The following is a 20,110-nucleotide window of genomic DNA, read 5'->3' as shown; positions in this document are numbered from 1 at the left end:
CCATTTTTAGTCCCATACAGGCGTATTCGTGTTTAGAGTGTAGCTACCGCTTTCTTTCAAAGGTAACAGAGGTGGCGATCAGTTTCTCGTCAAAATAAGTGGCGGAACATATGATGCGGCGACTCCCAGACACTTCACAGGTTGCGCAGTGGGCTGCACAAGCATGAATCGGCGTTACTGCGCTTCAAAGAACTCAATAAATCTTTGACTCAGTTGAGTCACTGCGGGAGCCTCTCTATTTCATATTGTTGGCATTGGAATGTAGCTCCATTTTGTTCATTCCTGTTTTTGTGTTTCAAGGAGCAGACCTGAAGTGTAGCAAGGTTAATGCTTTTGGACAGTAAGGTCGCTGCTTTGCACGAAGGCATTTCAAACATGTCCCGCGCTTCCCCTGCCAATCGATCCCTGCTCCGAACACCGGATGCAGTGAGGCTCCGGCCTTGTGTAGAGAGCGACGCACTTCGCTGCCTGGAAATCGACACCTTATCGCAGCTTCTAGCATCTATAGGGGGAACGCTTGTGCATAAGAGGAGCCTCATAGACCAGCAAGCAAGTTTGGTACAAGCACCTTGCCCGGAAACCGTGGGCTGCTTTCTAACGTCAGTATTTATTGCATGGTGCACAGTGCTCGTACGTTGTGCACAAGGGTGACGCGGACTGTATTTTGTTCCTCCGTGCCAAGGAAATAAACTAGGGTGTGCGAAGGGCACTTTTTCGAAACTTAATCGAATACGAATAGTGTTGCTAAAAATCTAATCGAATACGAATCGAATATTTTTACCAATATTCGCTACCTGCGCGAATATTCGTATGAAACGAAAAAATCACATGAAAATGCGAAATTATAGTGACGGCACTGTGGTACGGTGCTATAACCTGCGGAGCCAGCTATAGCTCTTAAAAGACGCAACATCGATCTCCATCAACGGTGCGTAACACGAAGTAACTATATTAACCCTTTTACGAAAAAGTACCTAAAACAAGCGAGAAAGAGCTAAAAGCAGCTATATGTTTTTCGAGTGCTTTTATAACGTATTTTGTGCATACATAGCCCTTTGAGTGAAGCTTCTGTATCTTAACCAGTTTGAAATTACACCAAATGCTATTCTATAAAAAAGAAAGGGCACAAAATTCTGAGGATTTGGTTCTTTTTTTCTTGTTTGCTGGTAACTGAGCTCAGGGCAGTTAGGAACGACATAACTGGAGATTATTCCATTTTTGTCGGCCATTCAGTTGCCCTGCCCTGCCTTGAAACATTTCGCATTTTTTACCCGCCTATGTGCAGCTTGTTTGTTTTCCTCTCTTCAGTGCTCTATCCTCGCTGATTGCGTTTCGCTGCGTTTTAAATAAACGTTCCTCGTCGGCGTCACAAACCTCGCGTGCGTTTTAAGTCGCCCGCCCCACGCGAACGAAAACTCGCCCGTTCGTACGTGCCGTAGAAAGCACGAGAACACCGGCAAAAAATTCCGTCGATGACAGTCGGAGAGAGCGTAGCCTTGTACATATTAGGTGGTGCCCTCCCCTCTTCTTCTGAAAGCGGCGGCGTCCGGCGGGAAAGCTAACTCCTCGTGTTCTCTGGAGGACTCCTCGCTGCCTGACCAACAGCGAAGCGCGCGAAAACGACCAAGGCGACAAACAAAAGCAGGCTGCGGTACAGTGGGAAAGCCAGCGTGGCAAGACGAGTCGGAGAGGATGGGAAAAGAAAAGGCGAGGCCGAGTCGTTAATGGCTGTGAGGGACCGAGGGAATGGAAAATTTAAAGCAACAAAAAGAGAGGGAAAGTCGTGTTTAAAATACCCACCAGGCTGCCCTAAGAGAGGAGGGAAGCCATTCGCTCTTCCTCCCTCTCTTCAACTGCTGCATTCTATCTCTCCAGGCTCAGTTTCTGTCTGGATTGTGCCTTACTTGAACGCTACTAGATGGCGCTATATGTTTAACATTGTTGACGAATTGAAGCGGCAGTTGGTTGAGACACCAGTTGCCTTATCTCCTTCAACTATTCAGGCTAGGACACTCCGAAGCTGACCGCCTGTTCTATAGGAAAAAACCATAGCGTCATCGTCGTTAGCTTTACCACCAGCAAGAGTTATTTGTCCTCACAACCGCTCAACATTTGCCAAATTATTCATTCTTAAAGTGCGCTAGATTAAAGCTGCAATTAGAAAATTGCTAATTTCGGAGTCCGATTTTGTAAAGTAGAGCTAAATTCACTACTCGTAGCTGAAGCAAATTTTTGTAACTAGTTGCTTTCAAAAGTAGCTAAATCTAGCCATAAAATGGCTAAATTGGCAACCCTTATCGCTGTAAGCGCTGTTTTGAAACAGTCTTCAAAAAACAAAAAAAAGGCATTGCATGCCTTACTCGAACTTCGCGCCAATTTTTTGAAAAGTGTTAGAAAATTTGAGAAAAAATTCGATTAATCCCGAATATTTTTTAACATGTACTGCAGGATTTGTTTCACGACTCGAATACTACGAGATTCGATTTGTCATTAGTACATTTCCAGCATTCACAGACACCGAAAATAGTCTATTGTTAAAGTTTATTTTCTTACCAAAACGAAAAGCTAATCACAATACTAAATTATAAGCGCAAGAACTATGACCTCAGATCTTCAGTAGTGAAATATGAAAATGATGATTTCTTTGGTGTTCGGATTGTTCGCAGGAGGTTGAATGCGGACCCCTACGGACCACGGGCTGTTTTTTTTTTTTAACTGCGGTTTTGTTTTTAAGTTTTATCCCACTAAAGTTCAAAAAAATTTCGATCTCCAACCAGATCTTAAAATGGTTATTTTCGCCCTTTCAAATGTATGGCTCTGTGTGTAATTGGTGTGGGTGGCAGGGGGGGGGGGGGGGGGTGATGTGGTGGAGGGCGTCAGTAATTCCGACACTTGGAAGACGTTGCAACCACGTCCTTCCAGTAAAAACTTTTGGCAGATGCAAAATGCCTAGCTGAACGAGAGTAGTTGCGGCAGTAATATAAATGGCGTGGCATGGCGCACTGTAAAACGCGAACACGCAAAAAGAAGGCTACTGAACGAGCGTTTGTCCTGCCGTGTCCTTCATCCCGTACGTTCGTGTTTTATTGCTGCGAACCATTTAGGACACGCGAGTTCTCCTACGGGACCGGAACAGCAAAGAAAGCACAGTCCGCAGCAAGGCAGGAATGCACAAAGTGCGTTTGTGGCGTTCCCTCTTCCTGTACCGCGGTTTCGCCTGCTTGGCAATGCTAGCTATCGCAGAATGACGCCTAGCAACAGGTCGCTCAAATGATGCAAGCATTTCCGAAGCCATATAGTTTGTTTTCTTTTTTTCGCGCGGTAGAGAGACGGGGGGAGTTTTTGGTGCCTTTCTTTTTAATCATGCGGTCAGATGTTGAATCGAGCGAAGAAAAATGATTCACGTACGCAATATCTTCCGAGCGCTCTTGTACAGCCAAGCGTGAACAGACTTGCGTACCAATGTAGTACGAAGCTGTGGTCTCTCCTCTTTCGTTCCGCGATGCACAGGAAGCATCCAGGGCATGCTACCGGCCTTCAGGTGATTCGAAATGTTTACGCTGCTGTGAGCGTCTGTGAGTAAGTTGAGACGACCGCAGTCAGGCCGGGCAGCACCTGCAACTTCCCCGAAGGTCGGTTCTCTCGCCAAAGGCACTTCGGCAGGAATGCGATTCCTTCCCGCGAGGAGGTGGGATGCACGCAGGTGATGGAATGCCCATGGGCACAGAGATACCCACCACTTCGCTGAACGTCAGACGAGCGAGATGACGGGCCGACTTGAAAGGCGACTCTGCGGCGGCAAGAGCTGCAGCCGCGGCAGGCGCTCTCCGTGCTTGTGGGGGCAGACGCCGCACTGCGGCTGAGGCCGCAGAGAATGCCAGGCGCGCCATTCCGGGGCACTGAGTGTTGTCGCCGGAATGGACGACGCCATCCATACAACTACCTCTCCAGTTTCGCATGACAGAGGTCCTAGTACACGCATATTTGTTGCAAGTACTACTCGGCCCGCGTTTTTTTTGTTTGTTTGTTTACGCTCACCAAACGATCTTGCGATCGGGTTGGTCAGCGTCGGGCAACGTTGGATGCCTCCTAAGCGCTGGCGCTGGCCAGACGACGCAGTGCGTTGCCAGCGGGAACGAACGTTGATCGTCCACAAGTCAAAAGCAGGGTTGGATGTGAGTCATCGCCCAAAATCGAAAGCTAAAAATTTCACGTATGCAGTATTTGCGGGCTTTCTGTTATTTTTTCTTAACTTGCCCGCTAGCATACGAATGGCAAGCGCGGCATTGCAAGAGAAGCGCATTTCCATGCGCCCAATGTGTGTCGCATTGCACGCCCTCGGCTTCATTTTTACCAGTCAGATGAGCGCTCGAACGATTCTGCATTTCCGTGCCAAGTGCGCAGTGCCGCAAAAATATCGAGAGCAACAATACGTCGCCGCCAGGTCGATTGCACCCACGCGATGCAGCGGCGTGCACATGGTCCAAAACAAGCTGGCACGACATAGGGTAAAGCTCTTATCGCTGCGTGCTAGCCCTTCACTCGCAAATGATAATGGAAGGAAACATTGAGTATCTCTCTTGTCGGCGCGCGTGCATTACATATGTAGGACACTGGAATTGCCGGTCGCATGGGAGAACGCTCGAAGCGCAAGGTCATCGATAATTCCGCTCCATTAAAAAGATATGAAAAAGAGGTCCAGACCTTGTCCTCTGGCAGTGTGCCTTTAAAGCCTGGAACACGCATCCTGTTGGGACTCTTGCTAACTGTATAAACACGCGCAGGAAATTGCGTCATGAGGAAAATCCCGAAGCGACACCCAGTCGGCCCAGTGGAGATAGGTGTTGAGAAAACAGCGCCAGGCATCTTGGACGCACTATCCTTTACGAGGAACTGTGTGCGAAAAAAAATGATAGCAGCACGCAGCGCTATCAGCATACAGCCGAGCTCCTTTACCGCAACTGCACCCGGCCAGTTCCCCAAGCAAGCGCAGTTCTCGGTAGAAGCGATAGAATTGCAATATTCGTACCTTAGAATGAAAGAATACTACGGGCTCCCGTGTACTAGAATAATGTTATCTTGTGTGCATAAATACAGACCTCACCGTCAGACGTTAATCTGAAGATGGGAGATAATGGTTGATTAGCTGCTCATCTATAGGGTCCGCCTGCGCCCTTCGGGCTTTTCCAGAGTGCAAGCACAGGTTGTGATGGCGCGTATTGACATAAATCTTGATATTACCTCATTCAGACAACAGAGTCTGTCTCGTATGAACGGGCAAAAGGCAGATGTGTACTCCTCTTGACGGGTCCCGAACAGCCGATGCACTCCTCGGGACACACTGCATGGGAAACTAAATAAACACGATTGAAATTTAGAAAAAAAAACGAAGAAATAGAAAATAAAAACTCATTTCTGTACGCTATCAAGCACTATCTCTCACCACGACTTGTTTTCCAATTGTGCTAAATGTTTCTTAAATGGGTGTTACGGCTGCCCCAATGACCAATGGTGAGCGCTCGCAGTGAATTTCTGGCTCCTGTTCACGCCGCCGGGCCAAGCGTTCGTGTTCCTTCTTTCAAACTGACTGGCGCGCTCGCCGTGGCACGAAGGTCGCAGGCATGCTGATCTACTACATGCTGACCGGCGCTCACCCTTTCGGCAAGTGCGACGACGACTGCCAGCTGAACATCCTCGAGGGCCGAGTGATGCTCAAGCCTGTCAACTCCGAGCTGGACGATCTCGTCCACCACCTTCTCGCGATGGAGCCGGAGTACCGCCTCTCGGCCACCGGCGCCATAAGGTAAAGACCCGCTTCAGTTTTCCTCCCCAATTCTTCCCTCCCGCTGCAAACGCTGTTAAGAACTTCTCGCGGCTGCTCCACCTATGGGTCTGGGTCTCTGAATAGTTGCAGTTATGCAAGCAACTGATTCATACTAGTCTCGCTTTTCTCCGCGACCAATGAGTTCAGGTATTTTGGACGGCAATTCGAACAGGCGTTCTCTCTTATTTTAATTGTTTTTTTTTCTTCTTACACACGTGTTCCAGTAGTCGCAGGACTGCGTCTCCAAAGAAAACTTCACTTTGTAGGCAAAGGCACACTACCACTTCCCCATGCGCCTGAAGCAATACGCTTGCCTTGTAAATGGCGTCTAAATAAAAGGAAAGCTGAAGCGAAATTGTCAAGCTCAAAAGCTCTACGAGCCGCCGCGGTGGCTGAGTGGTTACGGCGCTCGGCTGCCGGCCCGAAAGACGCGGGTTCGATCCCGGCCGCAGCGGTCGAATTTCGATGGAGGCGAAATTCTAGAGGCCCGTGTACTGTGCGATGTCAGTGCACGTTAAAGAACCCCAGGTGGTCGAAATTTCCGGAGCCCTTCACTACGGCGTCTCTCATAGCCTGAGTCGCTTTGGGACGTTAAACCCCATAAACCAACCAACCAAAAGCTCTACGTCCGCACATGCAAGACTACCTGATGTTTGCCCGAATAAAGCGCACAAACACTGCAACGTCATAGAGAAAAAAAATGCATATCAGCACTCTGCCCACATTTTGTTGACGTTGAAGCAGAAGCCACAGCTCGCGCCAGGAAATCAGGGTCGAACCGCCCACTACAGTGGCCACATTGCCGCCCGCATGCCAACAATGAAAAGCTTCAGCGTATACACACATTGATTCATGCAGCACATCAGATCTCTCGTGGCACCACATATGTTTAACCTGGCTTCTATCCAGGCTGGGCGCCGGATGCGAATCGTACGTTGTGGTTATCTAGATGCCCTCTTGTTTGCAATGCGCATATCAGTGTGGCTCTAGTCTTTTTTAGAAAGGATGGTCATTGAGAAATTACGGGAGCACTGTCACGTAATGACCCGTCGGCGAGAAGTGCTGAAGATGCGATACTATTGCCAACATTGACAAACGGACAACGGAACATTTAGACTGAAAAAACTTACATTTGAACTGAACGTCAAGAATTTTTCATCGACTCATCACTTAGCACGATCCCGCATGGCGAATTTGAAGACTAGCAGTGCAGTAGTGGATCCTGATATGTGCGTGAGCCATGCTGTTTTAAATCGTCGTTGTCATCGCGTGAGAGTTTATCACAGTCCAGTTTCGTCTGACTGAGAATATGGCTTAGCCGTCGCGAGCAGGCGCGCTGGCTTTCGCAGCGTTGGGTGCTATGTATGAAACGGAGTTGGAGGGGGGGGGGGGGGGGGGGAGGTCACATAGTCCAGTTTGGGGGCGTTACGGAAGACTCCTCCTATAGGCAGTCTGTTAGCCTGTTGTGTCTTCGGCGGTGCAGGCTGGGCAACATTATTTCTCTTTCTTTTCTCTGCCAACAGTAATATGTGTAGGCAGCCGTAGGTGGAACCGCGCATGCTTTGAAATTTCACGATAAGCTCGCGCTTTTTTGTCAATGGTGACAACCTCGTGTGAGCCGGGCTTTTGTTTCTCGAGGGTGTGAAAGAGTAAACGAAAGACGAGAAAAAAAAATCGCTGTCTGGCGTTTGAAAATGGCTGACATGAAAACGGAGCAGTAGGGGATCGACGCGCGCTTTGGCGAGAATTTAGGATCAATGACGTCGAGGATGAAAACTCGGTAACAACTAGCAGGTGAATGACAAAACTAGAAACGCAACTGCCAGGATTGTCAGCGATTTGTTTTGCGCTTGTGCACTGAAACAAGCTAGAAAAAGTTTACCAGTCACTGTCGCTTGAGTTTTAACTGAGAGAGGTGCGCACCTTTCGCGTGCTGATGAGTACAGAAATATGTATTGCAATTCGTGCGTACAGATGGAGAGCGAGAACAATGAGGTTGCCTTTCCCATGCAATGTTTGCTAAGCAGTGGGCAGAAGGCATGTAATGAATTCAAGGCTGCTGAGACAAAAAAAAATCTTTTCATTCGATTTTATTCGATTTTTTTTATCATCCTACCGTCTTACTTACTCATTCCAGTCACAGCGAGAGTTTTGGGAGTGCAAAAGAATCAGAAATAAATAAAATTTGAATGAAATCATCATATCGCCCCACTCCCCTTTCCGTGGATAACAAAGCGCCTTATCACCATACACTCATGCGGTAATAAGGATTGCCATCACAGAGATCAGCGCAAAACTCTGCGCGCTTGGAAGGCGCCCGTTAGTCATGTGAGCTCAGCGATATTAACGAATAGATCCTCGTATTTACATTGTGCCTTCTGGTCCATGCAAATCACATTTTTAAAAATGTAGGCTCAGTCCCAGTGGAGAAGATCCCAGTACAGTAACTAACTACGGGTCCTCCTGTATAAATTTGTCCGTGTTGTAATTTATTTTTTATACCTATAAACTGATTCTGATTCTGCCTGATAAGAGCTGAGTCATCTTGATCCTGCAAGCTTTCTACCACGGTGGGAAACTTCCTGTTCCCATGCTCTCTTTGTGTTACTGGCACCAGAAAGATTGCGCTGTTTCACTTGGCGACACTTCGATCTCGTTATCGGGCCATGAAGGAGCGATCCGAAGTTATACTTTCATAGGTTAATTACGGCAACAACGTCTGAATGTGCCGGCGAGGCGATATCAAAGGAGCAAACGACGTGATTCTGCGCGCTCCAATCTCATTTCGCAGAGTCGCCACAGCGTCAGGCGTCAATTTCGTGAAAGTCGCCAACAGCTCAAGAAGGCGTGTAAAGCAAGAATTCTGTTGAAACTGGCACTACAGCTACAGATTTTTTTTTTTGTAGTACCAGAAGGAAATGTATGTGGGAATCTATAGTGGAAAAAATGACAGCGTAACAAAGACGAGGACGAAAAGACGTAGACACGGCGCTGTGTGTGTTCCTTTTTGTCCTTGCTTTGTTTACACAGTTATTTTTTTTTTCACAGTTTGTGCAACTAATTAGGTTTAAGTTATACACTTGGTGCATCTAAGGTTTTATTATTGAAGCGCTTAACATTGCTGCCAAAAAATTAGGAGCAAGGAAAGGGCCGTCGGCGAAACGAACATATGTCTGCCGGCGGAGTGAACTTGCCATGAATATCAGGTTGCAAGGAACAAAACTTTTAACCTGCTTCTGTAGTGCTTCTACTTTTCTTGTCGTTACTACCCACCGATGTGAGGACCGAGCGTAAATGGCAGTATTTCGATAATACCTTATAAAACTAATTAAGCACGGGGAACCCACTGTCGCACCTTCATACCGCAGAGAGCGGTAACTTTATTACATTTCTACCACTGAAGGCGCTCCTCTTGGTTCAGAAACCTAACGCTGACCACGATGTCTCGCTCGTGGCGCACCAGCAGAAGCTCGTGTTTTCCGCATTGCAAAAGCCGACAAAAAGTTAAGCAGAATGTTCAGAGATTTCTTTCAAGAGGTGTAAGTCGTCAAGTCCGGATATATCGAACCAGCATATTTTGAACTATTGGATATATAGAGCACACGGATTATCCCCTTAAAAATCCTGTGGTAAAGTATAAGAAAGTCGAGCAATATATTAAACCCCAATTTCGCCGATCATTTGATACATCGAACGGCATGCCGCGCACCTTAAAGTGGCGCTTCACCTGATGGCACGTTCGATCACTTCTCAAGTGCAGAGACGGGTCGGCTGCGCGCGCTTCTGCCCCTGTTGGCAGCGCTAGCTCTGTGAAACCGCGTAACAAGATGAACGTGGGATATTGTTTGAGGTTGGCCTTCGGTCTTTTGTACTCAGTTTTCCCGCCACATCACTGTCAAGCGGTGAAGCAAGCTGAACTAACTAAAGCAGTTCTTCGCTGCCGAAGGCGTTGCGGAAACCGACTGTATCTTGATGAGCTATCACTATACTGGTAACGGGATTGGTCATCTTATAACGACCAGGTCCAAAGCACCGTCCGCTGTGCCTAGCGAGCAGTGTGCTGCCAGCACGGCAGCAGGCATCACGTGCTTGCAAGAAATGCATCACTAGCGAGGTTGGAATATTTTCTTGTTTCTAAGTTTTTAAGCTTTTTATAATGCTATTTTATATAGCGAACTATTTCATGATCCTCTTGGAGCTCGATATATCCTGGTTCGACTGTGTTCACAAAACAAACCAAATTCATGCTGCGGAAGATGTTGATGAACAGGTTTTAATATTGGTATTGCCTTCAAGGCGTAAGGTGTTTTCCTGCAGATGTATTCTGGGTTGCCGAGAAAACCTGATGGCACTTCGAGCGGCTTTAATCTGCGCCTGTACATTTGCCCATATTTGTGTGCGTCGGTACATTTGAGTTCATTTGTGCTATGGTAATAAAATTTAGAAGGAGAATATCGCAATAGCAATCCATCACTTTTCTGCAATTGTTCAGGTACTTCTGGCGGGCTGTAATTGACCACTAATATCAATTACTTCAAATAAGCGAGTTGTAATTGTAATCAGTTGCTTATTTTCTGTAACGTGAGCAAGCCTGTTCCAGATGATCTACGCGCGTCTTAGGCTTGTCGTCTGCATTTTTAGTGATAGCCAGTGTTGAGCGTCTCTTCCTGTCGTCGGTGACAGTGTGTATACAGGGTGGGGCGAAGGATTGGAATGTCGAGGCTCAAGGAGGGAAAACAGAGGCGTTTAGTTTATCCCTCTTCGAGGTTTGAAGTGCGCTTTTAATCTAGTAAGCTTACGTATTATATGTATATCACGGGTGCCGTGACCTCTTTTCTTAACCAATCCTTTCCTTCCTCCTTTCGCACCCTTTTCGTATACACTTAGAGCAAAAGATATCATTGGTGGTCGTAGCGCTTGATCGTGCTGTAATGAATAGTTTATAACAGAGTACTGAACAGCAAAGACAGAATGAACACTGTACGATAATCATCATCACAGGGAAGCGCTACACTTACATCGCGGAGCTCTGATTCAGCCAGGGGGAGACAACGCTGCCGCTAAAACGTACGAACAGCTTAAAAGCCATTTTTTTATGTTTTATGTCCGAGTAAAGCGTGATCTAAAGAACAAAATCTTCGAAATTCCTGCCATAGCTCGGCGGTGCCGGTCGGGTCAGCTCGTGAGCCGGAGTCAGTAAAAGCACCGCCTTAAGCGCATGTTTCCCGCGAATCAATGCAGCCGTCCAGCTTTTTAGGGTGGCGTATATGGAGGCAAGCTGCGGAGAATGTCAAGAGCGCGCTGTCTGCTTCCGCGTGCGGGCGAAACGCGCAACAGCGACAACTGCGCTGCTTGTGCTACAACTGTTACAGCGTGCCGGTTTATCGCACGTTTAGAACGGGCTGTATAGATTATAGACTCGCTAGCTCCTCATGTAAAAATAGCAGAACCAGAAGCACAACGTTGCGCTACGTGCCTTCTCGCGGAGCCAGATATGTTCAAACATTCAACGCATTTCCGCTTGACGTCATTTCGATGAGTGCATTCCTCGCAAGACAAAGCGGGAAAGGGGGAGAGGTAGAGAGAGAGAGATCTTCTCATTCTCTCGCAAGCTAGCTACGCTATCAACGGGCAATCGGCGTTCCGAGTTCCTCAGAGTCAGTTTCCGCTCTCGCACGCTCTGCAAGGCTTTCAAACAGACTCTAGCAAAACAATCATCTGGCTGCATTGACGTTCGCATGAAGCAGGATGTCAGGCGACGCTTCCTTTGTGTTGTACAGACGTCTGCCACAGCATGCGTGCGTCCGACGCGTGTTTGAAACACTACCAAAACCTTCTTGCTGCAATCAGTAAATAGACTCGAAAACGTCGCTTAAAGACAACGTGTATCACTGTCCTGACGTAGGTACTATCTTTCGGTCAAGAGTTTTTTCGATCGTCGCCACACAACCCGCTCTAAATGACAAAATACAGCTTCACGTTGCAGAAGCCAGAGACAGATTTAAGGGAGTGAGGTCGATCGCCCTCCCCAAACGAGAAATTTCACATGAGAAAACTATGTTGAACCTCATTTTTTCGACGAAAGATGTCAAATACATGGTTTCAAATAAAACCGCTCCCCTCTCCCCCCCCCCCCCCCCCCCAAAGGCGAACCACAAATCCACCCATGACAAAGCCAGGTCATCATTTGATATCCCCAAAGCCTTTTATGCGTCATTGTTTATGCGCTGTATGGGACCAGGCAGACGTTCAGTTACAAATGCAGAAGCTGCGGCGTGATTGTAATTTATCTGGTACAGAAAAATGCGTAAATATCTGCAGTCGGCAAAAAGAAAGCCACGGCTCGAAATGTTGAAGGTACATTGGAATAAAAAAAAGGAACTGCTCATAATTAAGACTCAAAAGTTAAACCAGAAAACACATACTTGTCCTGCTGCCGTAACCATGCGACACGGTGGAGATTATGTATTTTCATGACTAAGTCGACTCCAACAGAAAATTGGTTCATGTACCAAGCTCGAAGAGAACGAATTGACCTTTCGTTACGCTTACGGCATCTACGATGTTTATCGTTTGCCAGCGACAGATAGTGTCTGTCCAAATTTCTTCACGAAAAATGGTAAACTACTGTTCAGGTCACACGATGCTTGCAAATACAGCGTCGAGGTTTTGTGCGCTTGGCTCGCGGTAAATAGATGACGCTTTATTTTCGCGGAATTTCAGAATTGCAGCTCGATGAGCGAGGCTGCGCGGGGTGGAGTATTCAAAAAATAGGCACAGTATACGAAGTGGTTAAAACATTTGTGAAAATGTTTTCCGACAAAGCCTCTCGAAAGCGGCAGCCGACATGCGATCACACAGGTTAGGTATGGTATTCTCATCGCTGTTCGAGTTGTCTATCTTTGAAATAGGGTAAATGTTCTAGAAAAACACGGACAGCAGAATCAGAAGTGAACAGGACGCGCGCAGACTCACACTTTTACTCGATGAAAGATGACATACCTGAATATACAATGAACAAAAACCACGTGCTCAAGGCTATCAATTCGCTGCCGCCACAACCTCCCGTCCAGAAACCGCAGCTTACAATCAGCAAGTACGACGGAAGGATCTCTAACACATACACGTGTTTTTTTTTTAATCATATATGTCTCAAACAGCTCTCGTGTACAACGATTCCTATGCCTGTACAGAACCTTGGTGTGATCTAGAAGCGGAAGGCACTCCCTCTTTTTTTTTATTTCACCGGTCCGGCAATGTTTCGCAACGTGGGAATACTCATCAGACGACAGCTTGTTAAAATGTTCCTTTAAACGAATATTGACACACCGTCCCGTCTGTCCGACATAAACACACCCGCAAGAAAAAGGAAATTCGTTGACCACAGCGCACACGCAGGGAACATACCGTGAACTATGGGGCTATGGCTAGTCGTACGTTTAATCTTTATATCTGCACGCGTGAACACAAACGGGCCATCTTTAAGGAATCAGAAAACACTACATCCGCGCCCATAACGTTGCGCAACGTTATTCAAATCGTGCGCCACCTTATGCTGGTAAGGAATCACAGCATATTCCTTTTTTCCCGGCCCGTCGGCTTGTGGGGAGGCAGTCGCACCGCATTTAACCTTATTGGTCCGTTTTTCGCAAGCTGCGGCTATCATGTAGCTCGGGAACCAGCAGCTTTCAATCTAATCACTTGACGGTGAACACTCTCCGTCACCGAGTTGTCTACACGTGGCTGCATTTAGATGTCAAGTAGACATCGTGTTTTCTTTGTTTGTTTGGTCTCACGCGAAAAACAACTTTTGTAGATGTTTGCCCTGCAAATGGGGGTGCATGAAAAGGAAATATCTTGGAGCAAGACTTTAAGGTCAAGTATCCTGTCTAGTTCGTTCGTGCACAAAAATATCAGCGTCGGGGGAGGAAACACAGGCGGAGTATAGATAGACCTTTGCATCGGAAGAGGATCTCGAAAGGCCTTCGCTAAGGGAGCCATTATCGCAAAGCTCTTTACACGTAAACACTTCCAAACAGCGGCCTTCGCGCCTTCAGATTGAAAATGAACTCCTCTGGTATACGGTCTCCCTTAACTATGATCTTCTCGCTTTTGCAGTTAACGCTTAAATTTCCCTGCTCTTCATGTCCAGCATTTTTGGACAAAAAATTTGAATATTGGAATATTGTAAGGCACTGCCCTTACCAAAATTTCTTTAGACACTGTCCGTAGACTTTTGTCTTAAAGTCTATAGAATCTCTATAGACAACAAGCCCGAGGGAACAGCCTATAGGCAATACAAATCCCATAGACAGTCTATAGACAAGCTATAGATTGATGGCTATGCACTTTTATTAGACCTTTGTCTATAGATAGTCTACAGACTCTAAATAGACAAAAAGAAATATCTATAGGAAGGAAATAGTGTATAAGAAATCTATAGACCGTTTTGTAAGGGTGTTATGGAAATTTTGACGGTAATGGTCTATTCTTCCCATTCATAGCAAACTCTTTCTTTTATTTTTTTTTCCATCGCTCGCATCGAGCCGTTGACTGCCATAGCAAACCAATGGGGAACTTTTTTGACGATAGCAAAAACCTTAATAGCAAAAAAGTGCAAGCCTGCAGACACGAGATCTGCGGATATATTTATTGTTACAGTAAAATCTTTCAATATACGAAAAAAAAATGCTTCCATAAACTCTTTCCCGTTGAAAAATGGATTTGTCCAGAATTTCTGGGTGTGCATTTCAGGCTGACAGTACAAGCAACCTAAATGCATTCACCAGCCCTTGCACGCGTTTGCATGATTTTCACTGGTTGGTGTTTTGAGCGTTCGATATATAGACCATCCTATTTTGTATAGAGGTTCACGCGCGTCGCATAGTAGCGAATGTTGTGGGACAAGTACGCATCATTCTATCGGCCCCACTGGTCAGGTACCTCTAGCCAGAGTCAGTATGCTAACTCTACTTCGTAAATATTACTATGCCGCGATCCAGGCTACTATATATCTTAGCCAATAATGACTAAAACGGAGTTCCTAGTCACAAGGTCGACAAAATATTCATACATGCTTTGGAATTTGGAAAACGATAAGGTGTGCGCCCTGCTGCACGCAGATTCTTCCTCAAAAGACATAAAAGTACCAGAAAAAGACTTGTAAATGTATGTTGCTCGCTTCACAAAAAATCATAATAAATCTCCTGCAATAAGTGTCGGGTATTAAAACCGTTTTGAAGTTAGCAAAAAAAAAATTCCTATAGATAAAGTTTGGAGAAAAAGTCGCATTTCCACAGCTGAATCCACCACATTTTCAGTCGAACACCAACGAAGCTGAACGCGCTTCCTGGCATTCCCTGGCATTCCATATATATATATATATATATATATATATATATATATATATATATATATATATATATATATATATATATATATATATATATATATATATATATATATATATATATATATATATATATATATATATATATATATATATATATATATATATATATATATATATGCCATAGGTAGCATAAGAGGGCTCTCGCAGTTTCCGCCCTCGCCGTTAGATGACGTTCTACGTCACACTTGCGGTATTACAGGACGTGCTACGTCCACCGCTATGGACGAGGGTGGCGCTGGTGAACACTCTCAAGGCTCGCTTACACCCAGTAAACATAAATACCCACGAAAGCAGCAGATTGGACGGCCGTCGCCGTAGCTCAGTTGGTAAGAGCACCGGACGCGATATTCGGAGGTCGTGGGTTCGGATCCCACCGGCGGCATGGTTGTTTTTTCCGCTGGTTTATAAGTAATTTTCTTTAAACTAATCGATTGGCATTAGAAAATAAAAAAAAATACAAAACGTTCCCCTATGCACCTTGGTTTCGGTGACTGTTGGCTTCCTTAATATGTTTGTCAAACGAGCCCCTCATTTCATTTGCCTTGTCTGCTAATATATATATATATATATATATATATATATATATATATATATATATATATATATATATATATATATATATATATATATATATATATATATATATATATATATATATATATATATAGAGAGAGAGAGAGAGAGAGAGAGGCGTAGGACAACACGGTACCTCACGAAAATACGTTCTGGTGGAACACACACAGCAATATTGTTGCAGCGCCGCATTTTCTTGACTGCTTCTCGTCGTCGTGGAGACGATAATTCCTGGTGTTTTCCATCGTTTCGATAACAAAAAACATGATGCATGCGAGTGCCATTACCTCCTAATGTTAGTCACTTAGTGATATCAACCGGTTACTGCACTGTACGAAAAAAAAAGAGGGAGGGGGGGGGGGGCACAGCGTCCTACAGAGTTCCTCTTTCTCCAAGGAGAGAGCATGTGTTTTCTTCTATTTGCGCCGCTTTATCGATTACGTTCTTTTTGTGGGTAACTGCGAAGCCTGTCGGTGAGTTGTGTCTCTTTTCTCTCAGGCATCCAGTATTCTGGGGACCAAGGAAGCGCCTTTTCTTCCTCTCAGCCGTGGCTCTTGAAATGGAACATCGGAAAGACGAACGGTGATTATGCTCTGCTGTTATGTCGTACGACGTTGGGAATCGAGCTTGGAATAGCCAAATAAAGTCTGCTTCTGGAAATTCGCCGGAATGAATGGACGCGAAACATAATGGCGCCTTGGAAAGGTGGGCTAGCCAGCACAGAAAGCGTACAGAAAGACATGCCCCTGGTCACAGGTTGATGGATGAAATCGTGCTGAAGAAAAAAAAAAGTACGCCGATTTTGTTGAAGACGCGGTGTCCGTATCGTTAAGTCTTTGGCACTGCCTTTAACAGCGGCGACTTCCAATAGTCACCGTTGTTTTGGTGCTGGTATCTATCTGCTGAAATGTCCTTTAATATACTGCAAACAGAAGAGTTCATCTCTTGGCGCCTCTCACACGTAGCTATGACAAACAAACATTCCGCCGGTATTTCGAGGCGTGAGCAATTCTTTGCGACAAACTTTCTGACTTTCGTCAACGCTACTCCGAGAGACTTTAGTCATCATTAAATGCTATTAATTCAACTTCCATCAACGAACATCTGCCACTTCTAAAGGTGAAAAACAATAAATTGACCCGCGCTAACAGCGCGTGAGACAGACCGGTAGCTTGTGTACTGAGGTCCAAGGCACTTTGTCTGAAATGCCAGAATTAAGTGCAGTTATTGCAGATATATCTTGGTTGCAATTAGGAACGGCAACAGATAATGGTAGTCTTTTTATATGACTGGTAAAGCAAACACTTTTTGCTTCGCAAAAGGATCGGTTAAATCCAACAGCCAGGTCACGACACGGAACAGATAGTCCTTATATTTGGCGCAGTTCCTTTCTTTTTCCTTTTTTGGCGTTGTGAAAAAAAATGTTTGCACATAGCATAGTGCTTTATGAGATTAATTGATGTTTATCTGTTTCTCTCACAAGTGCGGATAAAACACGTGCTTTATTGAAGCTTACTTCGCTTTCTCGCGCTGTTCTCTCCAACAGGATCACAGAAGGTATCATCCACCAGCTCAACATCTCTTGCAAGTGTTCTAACTGGGTATGACATGTATTGGCTCATTTACGAGTTAGAATGCGAGTGCAGTTTATTGATATTCCTCTCCATTTTCTTGTTTCCGCTCGAACTTAGACTGCCCGCGTTCCTCCACAAGTTATTCAGGACGCTTTTCCCGAAGGCAATCCTCCGGACGAAGCGACCAGTCTGCTCAAACTCATCAAGCGCTGCACGCTGGAATACGATGCTATGTAAGAATCAAATTGTCATTGCAAACTGCGGCTTTTATTGTTTTTATTGTGTATCGCTATTATTTCATTGAAATTTATCTCGGCAGCTCAACCCTTTTTTTTCTTTCTCGACTGCTTCTCGATCCGACGTATTACTGCTGGACTTCAGGCGAAGAACTGTGCGAGTGTATATATTGTGCTGCATTGCATGTAATTAGAGAAGGTAACGACGCCTACTACAACGGATACCTTTTATACTGTTATTTGTTCACGTTTACTTATAAGGGTGCAGAAACATTTTTTCACCAGGCACGGCTTTACGGCCTTTCGCTCGGCAAAACTTTTTAGTTGGCTACGGTATCTCTACTTTATAAGAATGGTTCAACAAATTTTCATTCTTTTTCATTTCAGTCCTGTCAGGACCAGAAAGTACCTACCTGCACTGCGAGAGAACTGGCGCTACCTGTCCCACATTTCTCTTCTTTTCTCTCTCCACCCTCACAGGCAAAAAGAGGGGAGAGCGAGTATAATGGTCGGTTTCAGACAACCACTGGAGGTGAACAGAGAGGGAGGCACAGATTTGCTCTGAATATAGCAGCAGGCAGAGCGACAGGCAGGAGAGGAACCCTTTTTGATTCGTAACAAATACGCAAACTATCCGTGACGAGGATGCGATCTTTGTGACCTATAGTGTAACGCACCTTCTCTCGGCTTTAAATGGGTGCCTGTGTTGCGCGAGCATTCACTGTAGCCGCAGGATAAAACACGTGTACGCCTAATTGGAAGTGATTGCCGTTCACGCAAAAACCTGTCCAGGTCTGCCGCGGCCCGAAACGCCCTGAAACAACCCGAACGGTTCTTCGTCGAAGCCTTCCCCAGCCTGCTGATGACGGTGCATGGCGTCGTCCGTCGGATCCACTGGCGCTACAGCCCCTCCGTGGAAGCCTTCTTCTGAGGCCGCAGACAGCGGCGATGCGAGTCTGCTGCTGCCGGACCTGGTTTCGAGGCGGCGGCGGCGCGGGTGAAAAGAGAACCCTCGGCGGACCCAGCGGGGACGCGGGGTGTTCCTCGGGACCTGTCCGCGTGAGGCGGCGCGCGTGAATATGCACAGCGCGCGCGGGGGAGAGGAGGAGGAGGCGGCGGCGGCCGCAGCAGCAGATGGCCTGATTGGGCCACCCTTCTTCCCGCGGCGTCGTCTCGAGCGCGTCAAGGACCGCGCCGCCGACACCCGAGCGGGCCGTCGCGGAAAAGAGCGATGCAGTTAATTTGTGCCGCGAATAAAGTTGCCCGCTGTGGCCGCGCGAGATTGTCGCCCCCTTCCGATTCGGTGATTATCGGCGCCGGCTGCAGGGGCCCGTAATAAACGGCGACAGGGAGAGACGTGATCGGCCTTTGTGGCGCCGCGGCCAGAATGGGGCTCCGGGCGGGACACTCCCGCCGGGCTCACACCCCCGGCCATTGTGCGGCGGACCCACACTGACAGGCGCCGCGGGCTGCGGAACACGACCGGGCCTTTTCTTGTCGCCAGCGCGAGCATGCATCAAGAGCGGCCAATGGTCCCTTTTGGAGCTCTATTTACGGACGTCATGTTCTCGGGATCGCTCTGTGTAAGCGACGAGCTTTCTCTTTTCTTGCTGCCAGGGCGACGCGCGATGGATGGCCGCCGGGGATGCCCGGCCACATTGTCAAACAGAATTTTACGAGACATGTTCGGCCACGCGTGCCGCCGCTGCGTTGGCGCATCAGAACGCGCCCCGCCGCTCGGCTCTTTCTGTTTGCTCAGTGTGCGCAACTCCTCCTTCTCCTCCGCAGGAGGAAACGTCCATCTTTTCTCGGAAACAGTCTCGCTCGCCTCTTTATCTGCCCGCGCCCCTTCTTCCCGTTTTTGTGCATAATTTCTTTGCGGCGGAGAAGGGGGCGGCCAACGCGTGCCAACGCACGCGCGAACGGGCCCCCGTTCAGCGGTGTCGTGTACTCGTCGTTGCGGTTCCCGCATGTCACGTGGGAGCTGAAGATTGCATTCTTCTTTTCCTGGAAATTCTGCTGCGGTCTGACAGTCAATGAACAAAAAAAAAAAAGCTTCGCACATGTTCCAGCTCCGACGACGCCATTAAGCATGTAACGCCTGAGAATTACTTATAAATGGTGTGCTGACGAACCTGTCTCAATAGGTAAGATTTGTGTCGGTGTGTAACTACATTGCAATCCCTGTTATCGCAGCGGCATTCCATTGTCCATTTGTCATGTGTTGTATCAATTCCCGGTTTCTACGGATCCAGTGATCCACTTGTTTATGCAAAGAAAACAAGTTTCTTACCAAAACAAAGAAAAACTAAGTTTAGTGCCGTTGAACTGACCAAGAAGTGACAGGCCTGAATGTGCGATTCAAGTGGACATTTTTTTTTTCTTTTTTTTGCTAAGTGTCTTTGTTAAAGAAAAGCCATTGAAGTACAACTGACTTCAGTAGCTTATGTACAGGATGCGGACATCGTCCACGAATGATTGTGAGAAATTA

General features: G+C 46.6%; 1 protein-coding gene across 1 annotated transcript in view; it reads left to right on the top strand.

The window, feature by feature from the left end:
• The window catches only part of LOC144134825 (uncharacterized), a 43,358-nt gene extending 23,698 nt beyond the window's left edge, over positions 1–19,660 (top strand). The window contains exons 11-15 of the mRNA XM_077667655.1: positions 5,613–5,803; positions 16,308–16,391; positions 17,356–17,410; positions 17,501–17,616; positions 18,412–19,660. Coding sequence (XP_077523781.1) covers positions 5,613–5,803; positions 16,308–16,391; positions 17,356–17,410; positions 17,501–17,616; positions 18,412–18,550 — 585 coding nt within the window. The 3' untranslated portion in view covers positions 18,551–19,660. The remainder of the gene's footprint in view (positions 1–5,612; positions 5,804–16,307; positions 16,392–17,355; positions 17,411–17,500; positions 17,617–18,411) is intronic.
• Positions 19,661–20,110: the final 450 nt, after the last annotated feature.

Source organism: Amblyomma americanum, chromosome 1, assembly GCF_052857255.1.
Source record: "Amblyomma americanum isolate KBUSLIRL-KWMA chromosome 1, ASM5285725v1, whole genome shotgun sequence".
Lineage (NCBI taxonomy): Eukaryota > Metazoa > Arthropoda > Arachnida > Ixodida > Ixodidae > Amblyomma > Amblyomma americanum.
The sequence above is the reverse complement of the archived record's forward strand: the minus strand, read 5'-3'. Positions and strand labels throughout refer to the sequence as shown.